Below are 18,469 nucleotides of genomic sequence, written 5' to 3'. Positions count from 1 at the left end.
AACCCCACGACATTCCTATGTCTAAATGGGAGACCATTTCGATGGATTTTATCACTGGACTACCTCTTACTTCTCAAAGACACAATGCCATTTTGGTAGTGGTGGATAAATTAACAAAAAGCGCCCATTTCATTCCCGTAAGAGATACTTACGATGTTGCTGACGTAGCTCGAGTATTCATAAATGAAGTTATTAGATTTCATGGACACCTAAAAATATTATATCCGATAGAGATTCGCAATTCACTTCTAGATTCTGGACTTGCATGCAAACAGCCTTAGGTACTCAGCTAAATTTAAGCACTGCTTACCATCCTGAGACTGATGGGCAAACTGAAAGGGTAAATCAAGTACTTGAAGACATGTTGCGAATGTATGTGATGGATCAGCAATCACATTGGGAAAAGTACTTACCCTTAGTCGAATTTGCATACAACAACAGTTACCACAGTTCGATTGGGATGCCTCCATTTGAAGCTTTATATGGCAGACCTTGCAGAACTCCGTTAAGTTGGGACAGGTTAGAAGATCGAGTGATAATAGGACCAGAATTAATCCATGAAGCGGAAGCGCAGATAAGACAAATTAGACAACGATTAAAGGAAGCACCGGATAGACAAAAGAGTTATGCGGATGCTCACCGAATTGATAGGAGGTATGAAGTAGGGGATTAGGTCTTCATCCGCATCAAAGCAAATAAAAGTACTATTCGATTCGGAAAAGGGACAAAGTTGTCACCCCGATTTATTGGACCGTTTAAAGTCATGGAAAGAGTTGGACCTATTGCCTATTGTCTTGCCCTGCCACCTCACCTGCATAGAATTCATAATGTATTTCATGTTTCTGTATTAAGGCATTATATAGCTGATCTATCTCATAACCTTCAATGGAAGGAATTGCAGGTATCGGACGAGGGAGTCGTAACGGTCGAACCATTACGTATACTGGAACGTAGGGTTCGACAGCTGAGGAACCGCCTGGTGGACCAAGTTAAGGTCCAATGGGACAAGTATAGTCTTGGATCAGCAACTTGGGAAGATACAGAGGACATATGCCAAAGATACCCTAATCTATGTCAATTTTGAAGAACTTTAAACTATGTTTAGTATATATTTACTTCACTGCAATCAGAGACTCAGAAACATTTTGAATGATTATAGATATACGTGAGATTTTGTGACATTATATATATGTTTAAATTCTGCTGGTACATGGATACCAAAACGATATATGCGGTTAATTTTTATAATTGTCAAGGTAAAGTTAAAGACCGTAAATGATTTTACTTCTGATAGAAATTAAGATATTAAAAATTTGTTTTATTTATGCATATCAACATGAACAATGGAATAGAAGACAGGAAGTGAATACATTCTAGATGAAGGTCAAATGACATGCATGGAATATGGAAAAATATGTTATACTGTAATGTCATATGTGAATAATACATGAAGTTATTTTGAATATGCTAAATGCACATTTTACAAATGTATGGGTAAGTGTATGATTGCAGTTAATGAACAGTTACTGGGATAACCACGTGATGACAGAACCTCAGAACCATTAAAGCTCAAAGTGATTCTATGAAAAAGTATTAGCCCTAATTCTGCTGGGAGGGGTGGAGGTGTTACGCACCGTTTATCCTCCGAACCCTGGAGTCATGGGAGGACTGTGTGAATCACGCTCCCCTAGACGTGTGATGATGACTGCCGGATGCCTACTGGGAATCAGGTCAGTATAACCGACGCTGTCACCTTAGAGTTATGAATGGTTAGGTCAGTAAAACTGACGCCACGACATACTCTAGTAGAGGACGGATAGGATGGGAGCGGAAGAGATTAGGAAGGATAGGATGATTTTAGAATAGCTTGGGAACCTGGGTAGGGTAAGAATTATCCATTTAAAATCATAAACCTAAAACTCTAATTTTATAGTCTCTTGACATTAAAACAAAAATTTTGAAAGCTAACTTCGGGACGAAGTTTTTGAAGGGGGGGTGTATGTAATGACCCTTCCAAACTTTATATTAAAAACTGATTTGATAAACTTCATATTAAAAATAAATATGAATCAAACTTTGTTATAAATATAAAATTTAAACTTATAAATATATATATAATATTAAACTTTATAAAATTAAAGTTTATAATAAAAAAAGGATATAAAATATCAAACCTTATGTAAAAAGGTAACACAAAGACCAAACCTGAAATATAAGTAAAGTACAGAAGATCAGAGAGAAAAATATCTGAGAGTGAAATGCATGCGGAGGCGTGTCGAGAGGAGGAAGAACGATGGTCGTAGGCGGGAGGGCGGCCACCGCCAAGCCTGCAATTATAAAACCACTGATCTGAGCCGATCACGCGGGAGGAAGGCAAAGGAGAAAAATCAGCAGAGAAGGGAGGACAAACCAGAGAAAGACAATTGACTAAGGGAAGAGCTTTAGGTATCTGAGGTTCTGGGCACGGGGGACAGTGAGCTTCTGCGAGAAGCTTACTGGATTCAGCAGCCAGGCTCTGCTCAGTCTGGTTGGGTGGAATTGGTTTCCCGGTAATTGGTATCAGGATTCAGAAGCAACCACAATGCCATCAACTACACCAGAGCAACACCAGAGCAGGCAGTAGTTCAGGTAGGTGTCCAAAATCTCTTACTGTATTTCAGTTCAGTTTTGGTTCTTACTGTATTTTAGTTCTGGTTATTACCGTATTTCAGTTCATGGTCTTTACAATGAGCAACCACCCTTGGGGTCAGTGGTTGATGAGGAGCAGATAGATGTACAGATAGCTGGCAAGGTGACGATGTTCACCAACACTTGTCCTCAAGAGATGCTGGAGTCTGACAAGATAGTTTGGCAGGAGATTGGTGGATTGGAAGAGCATGGAGTTTCATATCAGGCGAGGGAGATGGTAGTGCACCCATCTTTGGGTCTACGACTCTACCCATAGATGAGGTGCAAATAGGTGTAGTGGAAGCTAGCCAAGCTGCAATGTTTTCAAGCAGCAACCCTCTCCAGGAGTACATAAACAGGGCTTGCAACACAGTTTGGCTACTTGTACCCATTACGGGGAGAGGCAGGGCTTTTTCGATGGATAGTGTTGACCAACCAGATAGGGTAGCATGAGTTGAGCATGGACCAGCATTAACATAGTAGATTTGTTCCTTACACAGGAGTCCGTGACTTAGATTGGCAGGAGATCATGAGTTGGTATCCTATTGATGGAGTATCATTCTTAGTTAGGAGCAATGTACTGTAGGAGCCCTTAGAGGTGGGGGATATTACATGCTCCAGTTGGCAGCAAAATGTGGGTTGGCCACTCATCAGTATCTCAACGCAACATCAGTATGTTGAGACTAACCTTAGGGTATGCCAGGGATTGGATTGGAGAGAGGTGATGAACTGGTACACGGTAGGGTAGCATTCACAGCCAGAGCTACAACACAGCAAGAGCCATGTAGCATTGACACTCCTTCTTGGTGGCATTGGGATCCAGGTGTATCTACTAGCAGCAGGTTGAGTCAGAGATGGACATGGGATCCAAGTATTGGAGGATCCAGTCATGTTTCAATAGCTTGGAGACGTGACGTGGACCAGTTGTTCGTATGGGATCTTGGCATTGGGTTTCAGTGCCATTGGATCACCAGATTGGTCCATAGATTTGAATTGCTTGAGGGAAAGAAATCTTGGGGCTGAAGGACTGTCATGTCCCCATTTTTATTCTTCTTCATAGTACAACCAGGGTGGATTTCCAAGACAGGGGATGGCTAGGTCAATGGAGCAGGTTTATGTCATCAGAGGTCCCGATGGAGTTTTGAGAAGTTTTTATGGGATTTGATGGCATTCGCTTGGCATATTCCATCATCAACACAGTTTGTCTTTCGTTCTGTTGCATTCCGACAACTTTAAAAAATCAGCATTATTGTTGGGCATAACTTAATTAATTATGCTCGAGGTGGCATTCCGAGGAGATTAATTCATGGAACACCTCAGTGTAATATCTCATTGGAACTAGAACAAGAAGATCTACATGATGGGACTTTTGGATGGGGGTTTCAGTGACCTAAGGAGACATGGTGGCCAATTTACCCTTTTCCCGCATTAAAAAGAATATTTTAATTAAAATAAAAGAGGGAAAAGTGCTCCATGATTAAAATAATAATAAAATAGAAGATTCTAGAGGGGTCCATCAGATCTATAAAAGAGGAGGAGGAGGCCATTGGAGGACATCTTGGTTTTGATATTGTTTCTTGTATGAGAGGTTGAGAACCTGGTTCTCTACTCCATTGGTAGCCCCAGGACGAAAACCCTTGGGTGATTTAGAGAGATTGGGCGAGCACCCATCTCCCCTTGGTGGATTCATTCAGAATCCATAGGTGTAGTGATTTTTTTTTGTTTAAGTTTGGAGACCAAAGGGTCATTCCCAGATATTGTATTGGCATCTATCTATATATAATAAAGATGGATTTTGGTTGTTGCATTTCTCATTGTTCCTCGTGTTGTGATTTTTAATGAGCTTTTATGCAATTTATAAATTTATTGTTTGGGTTTTACATGGCAATCTTCTGGTAAATGCATGATAGTTTTATATGAAGTTGATGTTCCAAAAAATTCTGATTTGGGACATTACAATGAGCTCCTTTCCCCTTTTATAATTTCCCATTGAGAGTTTCTTTTAATTTAATATTGAGTTGACTTGTTTGCCACCACTTTACCAAAATTCAAAATACCAGAATTACGTTTTTGCCACCTTTTTGCCAAAATTGATCAAAATTGCCAAAAATGGATAGAATACATTGCTTCTCAAAATGATGGTGACATTACATTTTAATTATTTTCCTAATTTTTAACTTAGGGAAATAGATTAATTAATTAGTAATAATTGAGACATGGTTGATTTTACTCAAGAGACTTCTATTAAGGTTTCTATGTGATCTTAGCCATCGATTAGATCATCTCAGATCTAGATCTTAGCCATTGATTTCTTAGTGAAATATTATAAAGGAAATCGATGGGCAGTCTTGAAGATCAATTCATTGCAATGAAGAGAGCGCAGTGATAGTGTGGGGTTTGACACTAGTGGGGTTTCAACAGTATTTGAAGCAGTAAATATTTTTGGAGTTTTCTTTCATCAGTATTCTTCCAGTTTTCGAGATTTAGAGGAGGAATTCTCGCATAGTTATTCTACAAACAGAGTGGCTGAGATTGATTGGAGAGGTCATACGAGTTACCAATTTAGCAGATTGAGATTTCTAGTTGGAGTGAATTGCAGGAAATCGGTGCGATTGCAACAAAAGGCTGATTGCGGGAATTTGCTACAGATTGCAGGAATAGCAGTGCGAATTTGCAGGAAACGAGTGCGATTGCAACAAAAGGTTGATCGCAGGAATTTGCTACAGATTGCAGAAATAGCAGTGCGAATTGCAAGAAATCAGTGTGATTGCAACAAAAGGCTGATTGCAGGAATAACAGTGCGAATTGTAGGAAAGGTTGTGTCAGGTTGCAGAGGAAGGCCGCGAGCCTTCCAGTGGTCAGATCGACCTGTGGATGTAAAGTAATATTTTTGTCAAAGCTTTGCCATGGTTTGGCAAGCAGTTGTAATATTTATCAATTGCAAAATTTGCTGAAGATAATAATAAAACCCTCAGATCTGAAGAATTGGTTTTCCCTTCTGGGTTTCTCCAGGGACATTTTGTCCAAAATAATTGTGTCGATTTTGTGATTTGGTTTTTTATTAGAATTTCCATAGTTTATTTAATTGGTGAAATTTGTCGTTATATTTTGTTCATTATTTGCAGTAAATAATTTGTTGGGACAAATAATCTGTTTAAGGATAGGAGAATAATAACCAGATTAACTGTAAATAGAATTTTCACATGACAAACATTCTTATACTAATTATTGATCCACATGTAATAGTGGGCAATATTGTTATAATAGTTAGTATGTGTGCGATCAAAAAGAGTCTCACTATGAATAACATGACTTGTCTCCTTCTAACTAACCTTCAATTTCAGGTTGTTTCCTTTAAGACAAGATTGCATACTAGGGAATGATATTCTCTAAGAGTTTAGATCCCTATGGGAATGTCGGTTTCTCTTATCCTTTCAATCCTTTCTTATTTGATGACGGTACAAATATATCGAGACATAGACCCCAGCAACATAAAATACATGCATGAGTATACAAAATTATACATTTCACTTTATTTGTATAGTTATTGTCCTTAATAACACCCCAACATGTGTTGCATGTTGTACATGCATTGATTGCTAGTACCTTTTAGTAACTATTGATTGACTAGTAATAAAACTTGTTAATCTTGGTAAATGTTGTGCTCAGTGTTACTTGGGAATGGGAGCGAAAGCGGGGAGCGGGAGCAAAAACGGGTGCGGGAGCAACATTTTCAGAAGCTCCCAGTTTGGGAGCAAATCCCGGAGCATTTTTTATATAATATATATATATATATATATATATATATATATATATATATATTTATATTTTGATACATATATGTCAACAAAAACATGTAGAATGATGAATTAGATATAAAAAACATAAAAAAAAAAAAAACATAGATTGAACCATATATCAACAATCATCTAGAAGTTATAATCTTCATCAACCACGTCCATAAGTTAGTAACACAGTAACATACAACATATTGAGTCTCATGATTCATCAATCTTAAAGTTTCAAGCTTTCAAAATTCAATATATAACATTTATCATCATTGATCACCAAAGTTGTACTTGTAAGCTAAGTGTAACCATTACAACAAATAATATCTAACATGAAATGAAATGTTATAAAATGAAATTAAATAAAACAACTTTCAACTTTCATGAAGCATCATATTCATAATTCATTACTAATGTGTTATAATTGCCAACTTCAAACTTAAATTGTCATATATTGTTTAAAAAAATATCATAATAAATAAGAAAGAGTAAATAGTTATAAAAACTACTAGAAACTAGAAAAGACAAGTAAATCTATTATCTATTTCTTATGCTTGGGCCTCTTGCCACCACGAGAAATGTCTAATTTTTTAGTCTTGTTGGAAAATCTGGATCTTTGTCATTAATATCACCCTCTAAGCATTGATATCCAGAGGTATCTTTGTCATTACCTCTGTATCTGTATAGGGATCTTTGTCATTAATATCACCCTCTAAGCATTAACATAATATAGAAAAAGCATAGCATGTCAAGTCAAGATTTTGTTTGAGTGATGCGTACATTTTTAGGAGGGTCATGATAGAGGAGTTCGACAACCAATGTCACTAACATCAAGGTACATAGAGGGATTGGTTCTCTTGATTAATACGAGTTCCATACCCTAATACATGACAAAATTCAATGGAAACATTGCAATCCTGAAATCCTGAAAAACTGATAAGTCTGCTGGATTTTGAGTCAAATTTAAAATTCTACTTTCTCCATATGAAATCCAATGAGGTCAGAACCACTCTCAAACATCCTGAGTCATTTCATTGTAATGTTAAAAATTTAAGTAAAAGGATGAACATTCTCCTTCATTTTCATCCTTTTACTTTAAGAATTTAACATTACCATGAATAACATATCAATACTAGGGCCATAGGTTTGATCATTAAGCTACCCCACTCAAAACTTATTTGTTTCTTTGAAAAAAATTGCATTTCGAACATTATTGCAAAAAAATTTGCAAAAAAGGCTAAACACTCCCGAAAACGGTCCCGAAAAGGCAGGGAACGAATTTTTTTTAGGGAGTGTGCTCCTGAGTTGCTCCCACCTAGAGCGCGGATTGGGAGCGGGATCGGGGGGGGGGAGCGCTCCCCCGCAACACTGGTTGTGCTTATCTAATCAATTGAAACTCTAAGCCTTTTTATTGTTGATATCACAAACATTAAGAGAATATTGAATGGATCCAAAATGCCGACCCCTACACTTGCAAAAAAAGGAGAAACATAACACCTAAGAAGTGTGGTAGCATTGAAACAATAGAGCTCTAGAGAGAGATAGATGCCCAAGCATGAGTGTGCTATACATGAGATGTAGAAATGCACTTAAAAGAGAAAATATGCCAACCACAAGAGAATGCCAAATATGTAGCGCCTATAGGTCTAAAACACTTCTATTAGAGAGCCTTACCTTAGTGATAAAAATATGATTTACAAATGAGGATTAGGTTTTGTATTTATACAAAACTCAAGTAGGGCATCCTTCTTGGACTAGTTATGGGCTTGCATAAGTAGGCACACTTGTTGAATTTTTGCTAGGGCATAACAGAACAACACAATCACAACTTCAACAGATCATTATTAGTGTTCATATAGCATTTAACAATATCATTTAGGCAGTTTAGACATTCTACCATCTAAACATGAAAAGAGCAGTAAATATAATCATGAGACATTAAGACAAGAGACACAGAAAATTTAGGCCTAAGGCTAGGGAAAACCCATAAATCTTTCCTTATGCAAGAGAGAGGGAGTTCCAGATTCATTAGTACATCAAAATAATCATAACCAAATAATAACCAAACCAATGACCAAGATCATGATCAAGTGCCATGTCAAAAATCAGACTCCCAAAATTTTGGTGCTCCCTGAAATTTCGGCCTCCTGTAATTTTGTTGCATCAGAGATGCATGCGACAAAAAATGTTGTGTGTCCTATTACAACTCAAACTAGCAGGGAGCCTAGGTGGGGATCCTATAGAGAAACTACTAGGTCAAGTGGCAACAATAGAACGATAGCCCATTATCACCTCAGCTAATGCTCCCTGCTCTTTACAGACTTTCATCCATGGGAGGAGTCCTGGTATGAGAGGAATCAGTAGAATGGATGGATCAATGATAGGATGTGGAGTGATTCCTGAAGCCTATTCACAAGAGAGGCTTAGATAATGGGCTTGATTGCTATTGAAGCAAGATAGATGGCTCTCTTAGAAGGGCTATAAAAACACTTAGACCTAGTTTTGGAGAGTATCCCTTAACAAGAGATATCCTAGACTTAAGGATCTTAAAGGAGAAATGGATTCTATGTAATCCTTGTGAAATTTGAGTCACAAGGTTGTGGCACCACAAAGAACCCAAGTGGACCCAAAATAGGTCAACCGTGTGGAGTTGATCAACAATAGATGGACTTAACCAGGTTAGGGAGAAGAATATGATGAAAGGAAAGATTTTCTGTTGAAATTTAAGTGCATTGATCCAAATGAAGACTCCAACCCAAGGGAACCTAGGGAAAAGAATGGTCTTCAAGCTAGGGCTTGCAATATCTTGGGATTCGACCATCGGATTGAGTTCAAAAATTGGAGGACCCCTCAAGAAAACCCCAACGCAAAAGTTCACCAATTTTCAAGGATTTTCATTGGCCAGAAATGATTTTTGGTGATGCCCTAGGGCTTAGAAAAGAGGAGAAAAAGGTGAATAAGATATTCGTTTAAGTGACCATCAAGGACTAGACCAGTGCCTTGCCTTTAGGGAGAGATGTAGTCAAGGAAATTTTGAAGTTTGGAGAACCTTTTACCTAATCAAGGAGACCTTAAACAACTTCGCATGGCATCTAGGGCTTAAAGTTGGTTGAAAAAAGTATTTATACTTCAATGTGCAAGATTTGATGACTTATCAAGGAAAGATCAAACATTTTTTTACCTCAATATTTATTCACCAGACAAGACACGTGTAATATACGCAACACCTCAAAAGTCCAAAATTTCACAATTTTGAATTAATTTAGGGCAATGTTAGATCTAGAGAGTGAAAATTCCATACATTATTCATGTGACAAGATAAATGTAAAGGTAAGCATGAAAAAGAGCACTTACATGTACGGTGAGTATATCCAATCATCAATTCAAGACATAATTCGAAGCTCCAAGACCAAGAGATAGTAACCAAACATCAAAATTTGTACATGAAACCAAACTTGGCCTCCAAAAGGAAATGTGAAATTCTTAAGAAGAGAAGAACATCCAATACAAGTGATGATGAGAGGAATGCTCTCATCTATTTATACAATCCTTAAGGGGGTTCGAATAGTGTAAATGGCCTAATTAAGCCCCAAATAATAAAATAATGTACAATAGTAACATGAATTGGTGACAAGCCCACCAAGAGAGCTGAATAATACAAAGATGAAGCTTCTCAAAGAGTTGTTGGGCCATTGAGGAGGCCTAGTGAAGTCTAAAGTGTGCCAATGTAAGAGAATAGGCTCCAAACATAGTGGTCAAGGGGGTGACCCCTTGATATCTAAGCAAATCCAGTGTGGTCTCCCCAAATGGTCATGGGGGCACAATGTCATCCTCATGGGTCTCCAAGTGAATCAATAATGCTTGTATACCATCTGTAAGGGATAAAATGATGATATAAGCCCTCCCATTGTCTCCCATGGTGAGACACATCCTCATCTGGGCCTTGGAACGAATGCCATGTGTGTGGTGCAAATGTGAAGCCGACTAGGCATGGTGGTTCAGCTGCATCATCCTCATCCAAAAAGGTGGAACACGAGCAATCAATGAATGGCGTTGAGGGATCAATGAAGTAGCAATCTTCTCTTTGCTATGGTGGAGGCCCATGGATCTCCATACTCACCCTACAAGTGCCAAAATGACCCTCTAGAGGGCTTGGACACTGTATAGGAAGACCAAACCCGAAATGGAGACCCACCTACAATCCTGTGTAAGATCTAATGTGTATCCTTGCCTTCTAATACAATAAGTCATTAGAGTAATTGACTAAAAGAGCTTACAAATCATGGAAGACAAGTGGACACTTCATAATGGCATGCCCTTCCATAATGGGCTTTAGCATGTACAGGTGTTTCCAAGCTCAATAAAAGCGATAACCAAGGACTCTATTTGGTGGTTTCAACCTTTACAGGGGGTGACATTTCCATGGTGCATCCATCAAGTGGTAGGTGGCATGTGATACAATGATGGAATGGATTGGGGATCAAAGGGAAAGCTCCAAGCCACATGCCATAGTACAAGGGTAGCTATAATAGGGGAAGCCCACACTTGGGTATATGAGTGTAGGAGGGAGTAATCGAGGTACATGAGTTACCTCGACCTTTGGTTTTCCACCCTTCTTCATATGCCTTTTTCCTTTGATTTTATTTTCTTCTTAACTACTTGAGGCTCCAGTGGATGAGAGCATGATGTGTAGTATATAACAGTGATTACCCCGTTGGGGTGGGGCGGTTCATTGCCCACTAGGGGTTGGGACAGTCATGGGTTCCTTAATAATGATAGGGGTCAATATGAGGGACCCTAGGAACCAGAGTGATGGATATAATGATAGGGATAGAGCTCATGTTTGGTTTTTGCCCACATGCTAAATATGTATGTCCCGACCACCTTTTGCATTTTATGGTACATTTCATGTTGAGAGTGGCCAAAATATGCTTTTTTTTTTCTTTTCCTTTTCATCTGCATCAACCTTTGGGGCATTGTTCCAGGCTCCACCCAAGGTGTAGACAAGGGGAGGGGGAAGCTAGCTCCTTGTGGACCCAATGGACAAATGTGGACCCAGATAGGAAAAGTGATGAATGGGGTTATAATAAGCAAACGGGGGTGATGTATATGGTGTCGAGAAGCGGGACCACAGAACCAAAATTGGGTTTTCCCATGTAGTGTCATCCCTAAAGGTAGTAGCCAGTAAAGGAGATCCAACATGAATAAGATACAAGGTTAACCATCAAACTGGGCAGAGGAGACAAGAGTACAAACCTAGCCCACTCTTTCCGCCAAATCCCCGGACCAATCCATGCCCAAAAGTGTCCATGATAAGTAAACAAAAATACCCAACTACATAATGAAAAACCATACCTTCGAGGTCAGAAGGCCTACCTTCAAACGTACGATCATAACAGATGGGTGAGGGATCACATCATTGGCTCAGGTGGCGGAGACAATGGCACATTGAGCTATCTGGTGGTTGCAAAGGGGTTGTTGGTTGCTGACTGAGGAGCATCTAGGATAATTTTTTTCTCCTATGGACATCACCCACAAAGTGGTGGGTAACATCTGGCTCCAATTGGGACATGATCTCTCATGCATGAACGTACTCGAATGAGGAGGTCATGAGAAAACCAACAATCTCTTGGGACCAGAGATCTACCACTTGCACATTATCACAAACCGAGCACACGGGGAGACATGTTTTTGTGGTGTCTTATGATCACCCATGCTTAATATTAGGCCATAAAATCAACAAGAAATAAAATGTTAAATATAAATGCAAGGCTAATGTAAATGCAACTATCTAGCATGAGAATATCATATGATGTTAATTCTAATGCGAAAAATCAATGTATAATGCATCCTACCCTAACATGCATATAACATTATGCAAGTGCTAAGTATAATCATAGATCCAAAGCAACCAGCAGGTCAATTTATTAGTAAAAGAATACGAGCTTCTATGATTATTTATGCAACATATCCAAAAACAGAAATGGGAGGAATAATATGAGGGTTTTCAAGGGCAGGAGGTGCTAAAATAAGAGACCAATATACCATAGAAAGGAACCTTGGAAGAAGGGAAAGACATCAATCGAGAAGACTGAATTTGTTCCTCTAACTAGAAGATGGAAATGTTAATGATCAAGTACATGAACCTTTGATGAGGAACTATCTCCGGCCTACAATCCTCAGGGTAAGGAGTGAATGACTCAGACACATTTAGGATAATATTGTTTTGGCTAGTGGGAAAACAAGAAGTGGAACCATCATTGTGTCTGGGAAAAACCATGGTTCTTTTCTTTTCATAGGGGAAGTAAGATCTTCATCAAAACTTGGGGAATGAACCTCATCACAAAATATTTATATCTGGGCTAGGAACACAACTAAGGGAGGACTACTCAAACATGACGAAAAACCCTTTATTAGTGGCATGGCTAAGCGAAGCATCTTCCTTAATCTCCTTTATATTAGAGTCACTAGAATCACCCACAATTTTGGAAGACTCTTCTTTGATCGAATCATATTGGAACATAAAGAAGAGACCCTTCTTATCATTAGGAGGGGCTTCATAAGGGCCAACATTGTCATTCAGAAGGGGTGGAGCATTTTCTTCTTCCTTGGGCTTATTCTTATGGATTTGAGATACTATGGGGCCTTCATTTTTATAATTATACCCAAGTCCCCAATCAACAACCCAAAAATCACTCATAGATTCTTCATTCTTTTGATGATCATGATCTCCCTAAGAATCATCCCATTCTTCACTATGTATTTGATGTTGGCTAAGGCATACCTCTGTTGATTTTGGGTAGCATCGGATGTGCTCTAGCCTTGAAAATTGGTGGTGGAGAAATTCGACCCGGATGAGGAGTTATTAAAATAATTAATATTTTTAATGAGTTCCTAAGTCTAAACCTAGGAAAATAAAAATATTAACGTGTATTAATAAAATATGGGTGAGAAAGTTCTAAGTGACGAGGATCAAGTCAGTTCTAATCTTAGTAGTTGATTCGTCAACAGGAAAAGTATAAGAGGAGGCTTGAGGGTCAGTTGGACATACACCAAGTGATGAAAGAATTCGATTTTCTGGGGCGAGGTTTGATGAGGAAATCGAGTTAGTGATCAGAGTTGCAGTGAGGGGCAGTTCAGCAAGGGATACCACCGCACTCCTCGACATGCCATTGTATGCTGCAACCTATCCCTGTACACCACTGGATACCCCCAGCTATGTCTATACCATCTTGTACCATCTTGTGTCATGCCTATGTCACTGCACCTGTCGCTCCTCGCATGTCCTCAATGCGACGTGAGTCACTCCTCCTAGCCACAGTGTAAACCGACATGATGTGGTATACCACCATATATCTCCATGCTCCTCTACAGGCCACTGCTCCTCGCTACATAGCCCTACACACCACTAGGTGTTATGGCCTAGAATTGGGTCTGTATGCATCGGGCCACATCCCTCTATATAGCACTCGATGCTACGACCTGACTCTGTGCAATCTTGTGTACCACTGCCTAATATCATACCACCCTGTAACATATGGTATCCCACATGTGCCAAAGTGTTTGCCACCCTGATAGTGACCCCACCATGACATGCATCATGTCCCCTTGTCCATCCTGGTAGACCTGAGCACCCTAACTCCACTCTTGCTAGAGGGGATATCTCTGTTGTGCCGATCCTCTGTGACCCTTGAGTCTTAAACTTTAGTGGGAGAACATCGTCTCCATACAATATCCGGTCTGATGGTCTACCCAGTGTTGATAATATCGGTATCGGGAAAATATCGGCGAGGGTCCAAAAAATATCTTATCGGCAATATCAGCGAAAATATCGGAAAAATATCGGCAAATATCGGCAAGCATAAAAAATGCATAATATATTCATTTTTTTCAGATTTTTAAACATATAAAGCAATAACAACATGAAATAAACACATTGGCACATAAATATGAAGAAAACACTGATATATATGATGTCAAATAGAAATGATACATCAAAGGCGATACCAAATCCTGTTGATCCCTGATAATTGTCCATTCAAGGACTCAAATGTGGAGAACCAATACAAAATAACATCACATATATAAAAGTATCTCATCATCATGAGTTATATGTAGCACAACAAATAAAACTAGCAGCTATCTATCTGAAATCACTGCCCTCTCCCCCTTTTACGGGAAAACATGATGGGCTGTTTGCCAGGCCTGCCCCTAGTAGTAGGAGGCCCTGACCCTGCCTCTGCACCTAATGTCAAATAATGAGTGCTAGGTATGGGGCTATGCTCTCCTATATCTATAGCAGATGGTGTTGATGCTGATGCTCCCGCAGTGTCCTCCTCCTCCTCCTCCTGCTCCTCCTCTGAGTGCTGCTGCTCCTCTGACTCCGAGTCCTCCTCTTGCTGCCCCTGCTCTAATGGATCATCTGCCACTGGCTCTAACCATGAAGGTGACTCCTCCAAGAGGGGCTCCTCAGACTCCACCCTCCACAGAGACAATACATCAATATTGTCTAAGCTAAGTCACATGACACAAGGACACGAGACACGGAGGACACGTAAATACGAGTATTCAATACGAAACACAACGACCTGGAAACAAGACACAGGGGACACGTTTTATATATATATATATATATATACCAAAATATAGTCTTTTATCCGTATTAAATTGCAGGTTGCAGCTTATGTAATCAAATTAAAATATAATTACTTCTCAAAGTTCATAGTTCACTTTAAAAAAATAAATAGAATCAAAATTTACTATTTAGAAATTAGAATGTGATATGCTTGGTCTTGATTCTTGAATATTCAATGTTCATTGTTCATGTACAACTTACAAGCACATAAGAAAATAACTAAAGTCTAATCCTATTGATTTCCTCTGCCCTTCTTGCGAGAAAATGCCACAGCTTTCTCTTTCCCTCTAGATGTAGATGCTGGCGCTGGTGGAGTTGGCAGTGGAGTTTGCTATGCTCTAGAAGCTGAAGAACTAGAAGCAGGAGCTATAGGAGGTAGACCACGTCCTCTACTGGTGGCAGGGGTAGCCCGGGCAGGTGGTGTCACCTGGAAACATTACAATCTCCCAATCCTGAAATCCTAAAAAACTGATAAGTCTGCTGCATTTTGAATGAAATCTAAAATTCTACTTTCTCCATATGAAATCCAATGAGGCCGGAACCACTCTCAAACATCCCGAGTCATTTCATGGTAATGTTAAAAATTTAAGTAAAAGGATGAAAATGAAGATTAAGGAGAATGTCACTTTTACTTTAAGAATTTAACATTACCATGAATAGCATATCAATACTAGGGCCTAGAATGCTCAAACCCTCCTGGGCAGCAACCACATAGCTCTCCCCTTCCTTCTCTAGCAATCAGAAATGAAAATGATATGAAAAAAACCAAAATCGGATTTTTATAGGCCGTGCAGAAATTTTTTACAGTGATCGGGCGATATTTTCCAAAATATCAGCGATATTTCGGAAATCGCGCGATATTTTCAAAAGCCGAAAATATCGCGATATTTTGTCGGCGATATATCAGCTCGCCGAAAATATCGCGATATTTCCGAATATCGCCGATATCTCGGCGATATTATCAACACTGAGTCTACCCATGCCACCTCCTCCAACCAACTCCTACTAGAGAGTGCTAATCATCCTGCGGCCCCATGCGTAACCAACATTCCAAAACAACCAATGGAGTTTGCTCACAAACCACCTGGCCACTAGCGTCAACTGGAACTCCCTTAAGGAATGCATGCACTCAGGCACGAGGTTGACTACCTCATCAATGCCATAGCCATCCCTCATATCTGATATCAGATAGGAAGCCCCGCCTGGATCCCAATGCCAACTTGGGCCTCCAGCACCCTCGATGTCTGAGAGCTCCCACTGAGCTTTACTTAGGAGTATGACCATCTCCATGAGTCTAACCCACTCCACCGGGTACCAAATTAGCATCTCTCGCCATCCAACTCCAAGAGAGGGATCAAATGCACAAAATCTAGTACATAGAACAAGCCCTCCATCCTGCTAGTGTTGCACCCTGCGCATCTCATGTCGCCTCAACTCACCATCTTGGTCAACACATAAAATTTGTCAGGGAGTCTCTACATCTCTCTCTTCATGGTGCAAAGGTAGTCTAGCAATGTTGCAAGCCCCATCTATATAATCCCAGAGAGAGCTATTATCTGGAAGTACTGCAACTCTGTTGACGGTCTGTGCATCTATCAGCTCTAAGTCAGTGGTTGGCCCCAAAGAATACTGCTCGTCCTCCTCCACCATGGGCTCAACATGAGTCACGAACTGCCTCTCCATGACTAGCTCACGCCCCTCTATGTTCTCTCCATGTTGTTGTAGGTGGCTGTCATCCCGCAACTCTATTGTAGATCTGGGTGCCTTTGTACCTATCGGATCTTCATCAAGGGTGGTGATGTCTCTTGTCACCTCATCATCCCGTCATGTGCTGCTATCACCTGAAAACTCAGTCACGACCCCGGATACCTCAACAAGGGATGTCACCTTCTCAATGGTGGACATGTTTGTGTCTCCTGGCACCTCATCAATGGATGACCCTATGGGTGTATGCTCTTCTCTCTCCCCCAAGGTGTCAACTGGTGCTATCAAAGAGGTCTCCAACAATGGTGACTCCTGTGCCACACTAGGTATACCAATGTGCTCCTCACACTCCCGCGTGTCCTCTGCCTCATGCTCAATCTCCTCCTCAGGCCCCTGATGTCTAAAACCAGGTCTCCACCAGCAAAATTGTCTCCTTGACTCATCCTCTAACTGTCTCTGGCCTACCTGCTCCTTTACAGGAGATCTGGTGCCCTAATTCTGTCGACTTTCCCCACATAGTGTAGATGGTTGTACTCCCACGGCTTGTGCACCTCTAGTGTCTGTTGTAAGGACAAGGATGGATCTGGTCTGACACCTTCCTCAACTGAGCCAACCTCTCATCGTTCCAGCGGATTCCACCCCAAAATTCCTGCATATTGAATCTCCCTTGAGCCATGGGTGGTGTATGGTGTAACCCATCACTGTGCATACATGCCCAAATCTCCCATGATATTACTAGTTACCCACAGCTGGGCCAAGATCATTCTTTGATACCACTGTAATGTTCCAAACTTAAATAAATAGTGATATGCAAAAAAAAATCGATTTGTGACACAGGAAATAAAAACAATAAGCAAATGCTTATTAAAACTCCAGAGGTAAGAACTAGCTGAGCCATTTTATTAATTAATGGAGCAGTACAATCGTATGATGAATGCACCTGGTCTTGCCTCAATGGCAAGCGTGACAGAATCCAGGTGATGAGACAATGATATCAAGTACTGGAAAATGTCTGCTCCTCTAATGCTTTGCACTGCCCAAAAAATTACATAGTTGGCTGGAAAGGAACTACAAGAAACCCCACTTCTGCTACTTGGAAAATGCTACAAATTCAGCCCCAAGCTCCTTGACCAAAACCCACAAAAACCCAGAAATGGTTTGGCTTGATTTTGACCTCCCAAAATCGACCCCCAAAGGCACTGTGCAATCCCCAACAATTATGCACTGTCTACTGCAAAGATATGGTTGGAAACCCCACTTTTGGTGCTTAGAAAATTTTGAAACTTTATATTCGGGATCCTTGTCCAAAACCTAGAAAAACCCAGAAATGGTTTGGCTAGATTTTGACCTTCCAAATTCGGCCTCCAAAGGCATTGTGCAATCCCCAGCAATTCTGCACTGTCTGCTGCAAAGATATGGCTGAAAACCCCACCTCCAGTGCTCAAAAAATTCTGCAAATTTATATCTGGGGTCCTTGTCAAAAACCCAGAAAAACTCAGAAATGGTTTGGTCTGGTTTTGACCTTCCAAATTCGACCCCCAAAAGGCCCTATGCCCTCCAAATCCGCTAAAGCACAATGCCTGCCAATACACCAGAAAAGTCCTCCTCAAACAGTCCATAAATGTAGCAATCAACTCCACCAATACTTCCCTTATTTCTCATGGCAAGAAATAGT

The 18,469-nt window shown here is 40.1% G+C and overlaps 1 protein-coding gene across 1 annotated transcript in view; it reads left to right on the top strand.

Annotated features, from left to right (window-relative positions):
* The window catches only part of LOC149181003 (two pore calcium channel protein 1-like), a 399,691-nt gene that overhangs the window by 159,189 nt on the left and 222,033 nt on the right, over window positions 1-18,469 (top strand). The window contains exons 11-12 of the mRNA XM_089414060.1: window positions 2,712-2,905; window positions 5,130-5,493. Of these exons, the coding sequence (XP_089270186.1) occupies window positions 2,712-2,905; window positions 5,130-5,493 (558 nt within the window). The remainder of the gene's footprint in view (window positions 1-2,711; window positions 2,906-5,129; window positions 5,494-18,469) is intronic.

The sequence above is a fragment of the Pinus tabuliformis genome, chromosome 3_2, assembly GCF_031772625.1.
Source record: "Pinus tabuliformis cultivar Carrire ecotype Pingquan chromosome 3_2, CPIR1, whole genome shotgun sequence".
Classification (NCBI taxonomy): domain Eukaryota; kingdom Viridiplantae; phylum Streptophyta; class Pinopsida; order Pinales; family Pinaceae; genus Pinus; species Pinus tabuliformis.
The sequence above is the reverse complement of the archived record's forward strand: the minus strand, read 5'-3'. Positions and strand labels throughout refer to the sequence as shown.